The sequence below is a fragment of the Thamnophis sirtalis genome, unplaced genomic scaffold, assembly GCF_051295495.1.
Source record: "Thamnophis sirtalis isolate CommonGarterSnake01/CBP01778 unplaced genomic scaffold, rThaSir2_p1.2 scaffold_8, whole genome shotgun sequence".
NCBI classification, from domain to species: domain Eukaryota; kingdom Metazoa; phylum Chordata; class Lepidosauria; order Squamata; family Natricidae; genus Thamnophis; species Thamnophis sirtalis.
Window position 1 is genome coordinate 9791907 of NW_028261388.1, and position 10179 is coordinate 9802085.

A 10179-nucleotide genomic window follows, 5' to 3' on the forward strand; every position below is an offset into this window, starting at 1 on the left:
TTTATGTGCCTATAGTACAGGAGTCTACCCAGACTGGCAAATTTCATCTGGGAAAGACCAGATAAGGCCTAAGTCATTCAAGGGGGAGGAGTTTAGACTTAGTTCTGTTGTATTTAGCTGTTGGGGAGTCCAAGCTGATTCCTTGCTTGAGCCTTCCTCCCATCTAGGTTTGTTTTGTTTTGTTTTGCCTTTATTTGTATGCCGCCCTTTTCCCTGGGGGGACTCAGGGCGGCTCACAATTCAAAAGAGGAAGGGGGAGAAGACAAACAATAGACAATACAGCATGTTAAAAAGAAAACACAACAATCGTACAATTCCAGTGGGGCTACAATCTTAACCCCAGGCCAGCCGGGACAGCCAGATCTTTAAAGCGGCGCGGAAGGACTGGAGGGTGGTGAGGGTCCGAATCTCCACCGGGAGTTCGTTCCAAAGGGACGGAGCAGCCACCGAGAAGGCTCTCCTCCGGGTAGTTGCCAGTTTGCACTGGCTAGAAGATGGAATTCGGAGGAGGCCTAATCGATGCGATCGAATCGGTCTAGTGGAGGTAATTGGCAGTAGGCGGTCTCTCAAGTACCCAGGCCCACTACCATGAAGGGCTTTATAGGTGATAAGTAACACCTTGAAGCGCACCCGGAGATCAACAGGTAGCCAGTGCAGCTCGCGGAGGATAGGTGTTACGTGGGTGAACCGAGGTGCACCCACAATCGCTCGCGCGGCAGCATTCTGGACTAGCTGGAGTCGCCGAATGCTCTTCCAAGGGCAGCCCCATGTAGAGCACATTGCAATATTCCAGCCTAGAGGTCACAAGGGCACGAGTGACTGTTGTGAGGGCCTCCCGGTTCAGGTAGGGACGCAACTGGTGTACCAGGCGAACCTGGGCAAATGCCCCCCTGGTCACAGCTGACAAATGATGTTCGAAGGTCAGCTGTGGGTCCAGGAGGACTCCCAAGTTACGAACCCTGTCTGAGGGGCGTATAATTTGACCCCCCAGCCTGAGAGATGGAATACTTGTCCAATTCATGGGAGGGAAACACAGCAGCCACTCGGTCTTTTCTGGATTGAGCACAAGCTTGTTGACCCCCATCCAGTCTTTAACAGCATCCAGCCCCTGGCTCATCACATCCATCGCTTCGTTGAGTTGGCACAGGGCGGACAGATACAACTGAGTATCGTCCGCATATTGATGGTACTTTATCCCGTGCCGTCGAGTGAGGTTGGTTGCTCTCCAACTTCTAGAGAATATTATTAAAGAACACGTGAACTAAAGAGAAGAAAATTTAACACTAATCTGATAATGCCACATTCCTCTTAAATTATTTGATGAATCCTATTTTTCTTTCTTTCAGTTGCATCATTCCTGTTTTGTACTGCCCAACTAAGGCTTGATTAAGCAATGAAGCAAGTTAATTAAATGTACAATCAAAATGCGAATCATCCCTAGCAAATACCTTTTTTCCCAACTGAGCCAAAAAATCTGAATAAACTGAAAAGCATTCAACCCAATTCAGTTGGCTGAGTCTAGCAACCTTTCCTCATGATTTAGCATGTATTTATACTGAAAGTCAGTGTTGTTTGAAGAACCCATGAGTTTTTACTACATTCGGATAAACTGGTAAGGCCATGAAAACACTTGAAATAACTGCAATTAGTATGATTTAGTTTCAATTTTTAAAAAGCCATTGAAATAATTATATTTGCCTACTTACTTTAAGAGCATCATGAAAGACAGGTACACCTGGGTGATATGTGCATGATTCTAAAAATGAAAAAAACAGATAGCTTAGCTAAACTCAAGTGAATAACTTTATATGAGCAGTATTTAGCAGAACAAATTACCCTTTATGCAACAGTAATATTTTCAAGATATGAAGTAAAGCCTGCAATTTCTTATACATTCTTTTTCTCTACTGATTGATTGTCCTTGTTCCTCTCTCATCTCTGCTGAGTTCTGGTAGTCTAAATTTAGAATTTAGGCTGTTCGGGTAAAGAGTGTCCCTTAGTTATTATTGTCGCAATGTATTATGTAATAATATTTGTTATATGAAGAAATATATCTGAAATGTTTCTTGGCAAATCATAATTCTATTATATTAAGGTTGCATTTGTATAACACATATCCCTCAAGGCACTATAAATGTACATTCCACATGGGCATCATGCATATTGCTTAAACTTATCTTCTGAAATAGGGTTGAACTATTAATTGTGCAAGAGAAATAAAGTTCTTGCTTAATGATCACCATGTAAACTCCGCAGAAATATTACTACCTCACAAATATTTAGATCATGCTTTAAAAAAAAAAAGGGAGCAAAACAATAACTGAACTTCATATTCAAGATGAATGTAACACCTAAACATCAGATAAAGGGATGGGGATAAATACAGTAGATTCTCATTATTCACAGATACTGTATTTGTGAATTTGTCTACTTGCTAAATTTGTAACTGCAATCAATATCTGCAGTGATTTCATGGTCATTCACAGGCATGCAGAAGAGCAAAAGAATGAATTGCCTGACAGACACACTCACAACTGAGGTTTCAGTATTGACCAATTCAATGTGTGCATCTTTATAGAAAGTAACTACTACAAATATTGAGAGTTGACTGTACATTACATTCACTAGCCCTCTGCTATATCGTTGCTAACTCTTTACTGATGGAGGAAAGAACCTTTCCAAGAATGGGAAAAATCCTGAAAAATAATAATTAAAGCCAGAGTTCTCAGTTGAGTGCTTTCCCAAAGGTAGATGACATGGAAGAAGATGGGAACACAGCAATCGGAGTTTGCTGGTGTTTCAACCATTCAATCCATGCAGTTTCTTTCTGACAAAGGATTCTTCTTTAACATTATCACAAGGTATCATCAGGTAAAAAGATGTTGGAAAAATTGCTGCTGGAGAGAGACATGAAAGAAAGAGATAGCCATGTGCACATTGGCAATGCCTGATCTCTTTCTTCTATATATTATTTATATATGAACATCAAGGAAAAGTATTTTAACAAGACAATGATTTCAGTTTATGTATTAGAAGTTATAATTAAACATAACTTGCACATATGCAAAAGGGGGCTAAGAATGCTCACACAAAAATTGCTAATATGCCAAATGCTACATTATGTAACGAGGGATGTGCAGTGATCCAGATCTGAAGAGGGAAAAGCTGTTAATGAAGCAATGAAGGAACCCACATGTTTTCACTTGCTGAAATTTGTCATACATCAGTTACAGGGATTGGGCTAGCTATAGTGAGAAATATACAGCAATTTTAAGGAGTTGCCAATAGGTGAGAAGTACATATGTACTTATTATTTCAGCTTATCACAACATTGAAGGCAGCTTATGGCAATAAAATAAATAAATACAAAATACCAAAGAATGTAAAGCAACCATAAAATTCATATCCCAAAGGTGCTTTTTCAAGAGGCAACTGGACTTTATTTTATCTTTGAAGACGTTTTCCTTCTCATCCAAGAAGCTTCTTCAGCTCTGACTAGATGGTGGGGAATGGAAGGGTTTATTTGTGTCATCAAGGTCACCTGAGTAGTGCAAATGGATGTGGAGCTTTCTTGGAACTGCTGAAAGGACTGTGTTGTAGACTGGCGATAGATGATGAAGACATTCCTTCCATTCCTCACCATCCAATCAGAACTGAAGAAGCTTCTTGGATGAGAAGCGAAACGCCTTCAAAGAAAAAAACAAGAACATTGCCTCTTGAAAAAGCACCTTTGGGACAACCATGACCTGGATGACTGAGAATCTCTACGGACCATAAGCTTCATATAATTAAAAACAAAAATAAAATTAAAACCCATCAGATAATGAACAATTATGAGCTTGACAATAACCAAGCTTTTGGCTACAAGGGACATCTTAAGAGAGCATCTCCAAGCTGATTAAAGCACCAGCCAACTTGAGTTACTGTATACACCTTGCAATCAAAATTCTGTCACATAATCTACGATAAACAATTGTATATTTATCTCTCTTCTTTCCTTTCCTTCTTTCCTATCCCTAGCAAGCTTTTACGGATCTCAAAAGTTAGTGGACTACCAGGGCTGCAGGCCAGACAGGCGTTGAGGTGTGAGAAAGACAAAGGGCATCTCCCCCCCCCCCCAAAAGGCAGTGATGGACCACTCTTGTGTTGTTGAACACTGTTAACTCTGTGCTCTAGCATTTTACCAATGACTAGCACCAATGACCTTAGGGGGACCTTGACAGGCCAAATGGAGTCAGACCAGGTTTAAAAATAGTTTCTATCCTTGGGTTGTCAGACTCTTAAACAATCACTACAACTTCCTTCCTTCCTTCCTTCCTTCCTTCCTTCCTTCCTTCCTTCCTTCCTTCCTAATTACTTGCATAGGGATTCTTCTTCATACTATTTAGATTATTTGTTTTTGTTGCCATGGGTTGCACCAGTGAGGCTAAAACCAATTGTATATATGTTGTACAATGACAACAAAGGCTATACTATACCAAATTCCACAGCTGTCCACTTGGAAGGAAGGGCAAAACCCCATCCAGGAAAGAGGCAACCCTGCTTTCCCTCCTTTTATGTATTAAATGTATTGGCACCCATCTCAACCCCAGGGTAACTCAGGGGAGGGGGGGAATTGTCAAGAGAAAAGTCAGTGGTCAAGCTGGACTCCAAAGGAGGCTTTAAATCCATGTGTGGGCCGCTTGTATATTGAGTAGACTTCAACTCCCAGAATCCTCTCGCTAGAATGACTATCATTAAATGTTGTACTTTATGATTCTTGAGGAATGTATCTTTTCTTATATGTACACTGAGAGTATATGCATAGAATTCTATTCTATTCTATTCTTTTAAATTCTATTCTATCCTATCTTCTGTTCCTATTCTATTCTGTCTAATTCTATTTTATTCTATTCTAATTCTATTCTGTCTAATTCTATTCTATTTTATTCTATTCTCTCTAATTCTATTCTATTCTCTCTTATTTTATTCTTTCTATTCTAGTTTTATTTTATTCTATTCTAATTCTATTCTATTCTCCCCAATTCTATTTTATTTTATTCTATTCTCTCTAATTCTATTCTCTCTAATTCTATTTTATTTTATTCTAATTCTATTCTATTTTATTCTATTCTCTCTAATTCTATTCTAATTTTATTTTATTCTATTCTCTCTAATTCTATTCTATTCTCTCTAATTCTATTTTATGTTATTATATTCTCTCTAATTCTATTCTATTCTATTTTATTTTATTCTATTCTCTCTAATACTATTCTCTCTAATTTTATTTTATTCTAATTTTATTTTATTCTATTCTCTCTAATTCCATTCTATTCTTATTCTAATAATTCTATTATATTCCTATTCTATTCTCTCTAATTCTATTCTAAACTCTACTCTAAACTCTGTCCTGTCCTACATGGGAAATTCTGGGAGTTGAAGTCCAGCCACCTTTAAAGGGGCCCAGATTGAGGGCCATTGGAATTAAGAGAGGTTCGTTTTGAGTCCAGCTCGACCCCTGACATTTCTCTTGACAACTACGCCCAGACTTACCCTGGAAGTTAAGATGGGATGGCAATAAATTCAATAAATTTATCATTTATTAGGGTTTTTTCCCGCCTCCCAAACCATCCGTCACAGGCATCGAGGGAACCCCCACCCCCTCATAAGCACCCGCAAGGCGACCTTCTTTCTTGACAGGATCTGGGCTTCAAATCCCATCGCTCCAAGCAGCCGTCTTCGCCCCCGGCCATGCTTGGCTGCGCACGATGGAGACTGTGGTACTCCCCGCTCTCCGGAGGGCGGCGAAGCTGACGATGCAGGGGAAGTTGAGGGGGTAAAAAGGGCCGCGCTCACCTTCCGTGTTGGTGGCGGGGTCGAAGCGCTGGCCGCATCCCCGGTTGTAGCAGAGCAGAGCCATGGCCGATGAGTGGAAGGAGGAATTGCCGGTCGTGTCTGATTGAGAGAAGCCGAATGACTGACAGGAAGGAAGGAAGTCGCCGCCTCTTCCGGGTTCCCGACAGTTTTTCCGAGCGGCAGTTTCGGGAAGCTTCGCGAAACTTCGCAGAGCTTGAGGCGGCGGGCGCAGGCGGAGAAGCGTAACCCACGGGGCGCTTGGAACTGGAGGCGAAGGGCGAGCGGCGCATGCGCGTCAGGGAGCCGGTGGGCGGGAGTTTGTTTTTTCCCGTCACCTGGGTATTTATTTGTTTGTTTGTTTATGTATTTATTATTTATTTTTATATAAATATATGCATGTGTGTGTATAATATTTTTATTATGTTATGTTATGTTATTATTTGTTTTATTATTTGTTTTATTTTATTATTATTTTATTATTTATTTATTTATGTATTTATTATTTAATGTGTGGGTGTATATATGTATGTGTGTGTGTATGTATGTGTATAATATTTTTATGTTATTATATTATGTTATTGTTATTTTATTATTTTATTACATTGTTTTATTTTATTTATTCAATTTAATTATTTATTATTCATTTTTATTTATTTATTTATTTATTCATTGTTATTTATTTATTATTTATTTATTATTTATTTATTATTTATTCATTCATTTATTTATTCATTTATTTATTCATTTATTTTTCAATGTGTCAAGAAATGGTTCTTTGTAAGCGGCCTGTTTTGGGTCTTCCAGGAACCTGGGTTTGTCCAAGAAGTGGGTTGAAGAAGGTTACCGGTGAACCAGTGGTGGGTTGCTTATCCCGTTCCAACCGGTTCGGTTGGAACGGGGCCATCGGCGTCCTCGTGCACATGTGCAGTTCACGCATGTGTCGTAGAGCCTGCGCGATGCTCCAGCTGCTCGTGGAGAATCGCACAGGCGCTGTATGTGCCATCCAGCTGCTCGTGGAGAATCGCGCAGGCGCTGTATATGCCATGCGCCTGCGTAGAAGCGCAGAAGCCTTCAAAGAGCGCGGCCGGGCGGGTTACTTACTTCCAGGTTGTCCGACCAACCGGTTTTTGTGTCGTAATGACCTGGGAATGGGCTGTGTGATGACCTCCTGAGCTCAATCAACTAATCAAGATGTTAGAACACAGCCAATCTTCTTGCAGCAACAGAGCCAGCACTCCACACACACCCCCACCAGTATTTATAGAGGGACGACAGTTTATATATATATATATATATATATATATATATATATATATATATGTATGTATGTATGTATGTATGTATGTATGTATGTATGTATGTATGTATACACACACATACATACACACACATATACACATACATACATACATACATACATACATACATACATACATATAAAACACTCAAGAGAGTTTAAATGTACTAGAGGTAATCACCCAATATAGCAGATAGATGAGTAAAATAAGAGAGTTAAAAGTGGTGAAATGCAAATGAAATATATTAGAAGGGAAAATAACAAGGAGAATTGTATCGATTGATAATTGCTATTAGAAAGAACAGGAAGTTCCTGTTCATACTGTATTGCGTAAATCTAGTGTACGTCTAAGTTTTGTTTGTGTGTATTCCATAGACATGTGTGAACGGATCCTTTGCAACACAGGAGCAATGGTCTGTGGGAACCTCCCCCCTCCCTGCAAGAATGAATTTTTGGGGGGAAATATTTAAAAAGGCAGAATATTATATTTCCCCAAAGGGAGAAATGAAGAAACATGCTCAGAAAGCTGCCCCCAATCTTCCTCAATAGCCAGCAGATGTCAGCACTTAAGGAGAAAAAGAGCTTATTGAATGAGGAACACAACTATCTAGGTAGCTCTATTCATAAGAAAAGCAAACACTGCAGGCAGAAATCCATTCAAGGCAGGATATTTCGAAACTCCTTGCAGCCAAATTTGACAAAGGCAGAATTGTAGTGTTAGAAAGCAACTCCTCACTCAAGATCCAACACAGAACAAAAGCCATTAGCCACAATAGGAATTGCCCAACACCCTTGCACACACACACCCAGAAGAGTCCAAACTTCAAACTCACAGAAACCTATAAAGATCCACCCACTCATTCAACCATTTGCTCAGCTGACCTAAGACATTAAACCTTTTCTTTCCAATCAGACTGCATGTTGTTTCCAGCATCTTTCTCCCAGCTTGGAACTGAACTAGATGGGTTTTCCTTCCAACAGGTGCAAAGCACAGATGGGAGAGGAGAAGCATGGAGCATCCCAGGAAGAGCTGCTTCTAGGAGCAGTGCTTTTGTCCGCTTGGCAGCGAGGTAACTGTAGGAAGTTAGCACCCACCCCTCTGCTAGAAAAATGAAATATCCTGGGAAATATTGAAAAGGCAGAATATTATATTTCCGTGGATAAGAAGTGGAGAAACATGTTTTTAGGCAGGACTTGCTCTTAATAGCCCCCACTTTCCTTAATAGCCCATTAAAATGCCAGAGGCAGTCTATTCTACATAACAAAGGTCCCTCTTCAGCTTCAGGGTGATGGGATTAAGGCATGATAGCATTAGCCCTTTACCCCAACTCACCACATGGCATCTGAGAACTCAACCAAACCTGGATTCAAAACACAACCTAGAGAGTTGCCCCTGCATGGCCCTATGGGAGTCTGACAACTAATCAGAATACATTTCTTGCACAGGAACAGGAAACAGAGAGGTGGGGCTGAACAGATTATAAAAAACCCAGCAAGCCCTTTCTTCACTCTCTCCTCTTCTTCTTCACTCAACATTGATGCATGTGATCACCTTTTCTGTTCAGGACTCAAGCCATGTGGTCCTGTCCACCATTAAAACCATCTTTCCAAGCAGCCTCCATGTTTCCAGTGTCTTTCCCCCCCCTTGGAGCTGAACCCAGAAGGACATTTCTTCCAAAATAACAATGCAACAATTGTTTTCTGAAGACGCACCCCCAAATTTAGTCTTAACAGGCACAACATAAAAACACAGCATCATACTTCTGAATGCAACACAAGTGATTTGGGTTCCAAAGAAGCCATTTCGATCTATGGTGGTTTGAGCCTCCATTATTTCCCAATGATGAGGATTCTGGAAAGGGAATTAAATGATTGTTGTTGTTAATTGAGAAATCGTGTCCAACCTATCGCGACCCCATGGACAACGTTCCTCCAGGCCTTCCTGTCCTTTACCATCCCCTGGAGTCCATTTAAGATCATGCCGACTGCTTTGGTGACTCCATCCAGCCACCTCATTCTCTGTCGCTTCCTTCTTCTTTTGCCCCCAATCGTTCCCAGCATGAGGCTCTTCTCCAGTGAGTCCTTCCTTCTCTTTAGGTGGACAAATTAAACGATACCGTTTTTAATTGAGCGGAGTGGAGTTAGGAGCACCAATTGAACATTTATTAGCATTGACAAAATTGCCATGGTCAATTGCAGCAGGCAGCTTTAATTGGAACAACTTACATCTTGTGACAATACTGTTTAATACCAGGAATAATAATAAAAGATGGCAACAATATCTTCTTATCCCAGATCATTGGGAAGGAGTTGATAGCTGGACAAAAATGCCAAACCCAGTCTACATATTTGGCTGAGTACATTACCAACCATAATATTCGAAGGAGGTTAGCACCCACCCCTCTCTTAGAAGAATGAAATATTTTAGGGAATATTAAAAAGGCAAAATATTATGTTTCCCTGGGTGAGAAAAGGAGAAACTTGTTTTAAAGAGAAAGCAGCTCCCTGAAGCTCCCTGCACCCCCTTCAGCTTCAGGGGTGATGGGATTAAGACATGGCCCTCAGGACATAATAGGAGTAGTCCTCTACCCATCTCACCCCATGGCACCTGGGAAGATTACATCACCCAGCAAGGCTCAACCAAGCCTGGGACTCGGGATAGCCTACAGAGTTGCTCCTGCATGGCCACATGGCAGAATACAAGCTCAAATTCAAACACCCAGAGAGGGTATAAAACTCAGGCACTCTCAGTACCTCCCCCCCCCCCCCCGAGGTGGGTTCCTACCAGTTCACACCTATTCGGTAGAACCGGTTCGTCAAATCTACCGAACCAGTTAGAAGAGGTTCCACCAGTGGACCCGGAAAGCAGGCCACACCTACAGAAGAGGTTCCAAACATTTTTGAAACCCACCACTGCCACACACACACACACACACACAGAGAGAGAGAGAGAGAGAGAGAAAGAGAGAAAGAGAAAGAAAGGAAGAAATAAATAAAAAAAGAAAGAAAAAGAGTGAGACAGAGATGAAAGGAAAAAAGAAAAAAGG

General features: G+C 40.8%; 1 protein-coding gene across 1 annotated transcript in view; it reads right to left on the bottom strand.

Annotated features, from left to right (window-relative positions):
- CHORDC1 (cysteine and histidine rich domain containing 1) overlaps positions 1–5977 on the bottom strand; it is a 13171-nt gene extending 7194 nt beyond the window's left edge. The window contains exons 1-2 of the mRNA XM_087721076.1: positions 5836–5977; positions 1707–1756 (exon numbers count right to left, since the gene is read on the bottom strand). Coding sequence (XP_087577202.1) covers positions 1707–1756; positions 5836–5899 — 114 coding nt within the window. The 5' untranslated portion in view covers positions 5900–5977. The remainder of the gene's footprint in view (positions 1–1706; positions 1757–5835) is intronic.
- Between the last annotated feature and the right edge of the window lie 4202 nt (positions 5978–10179).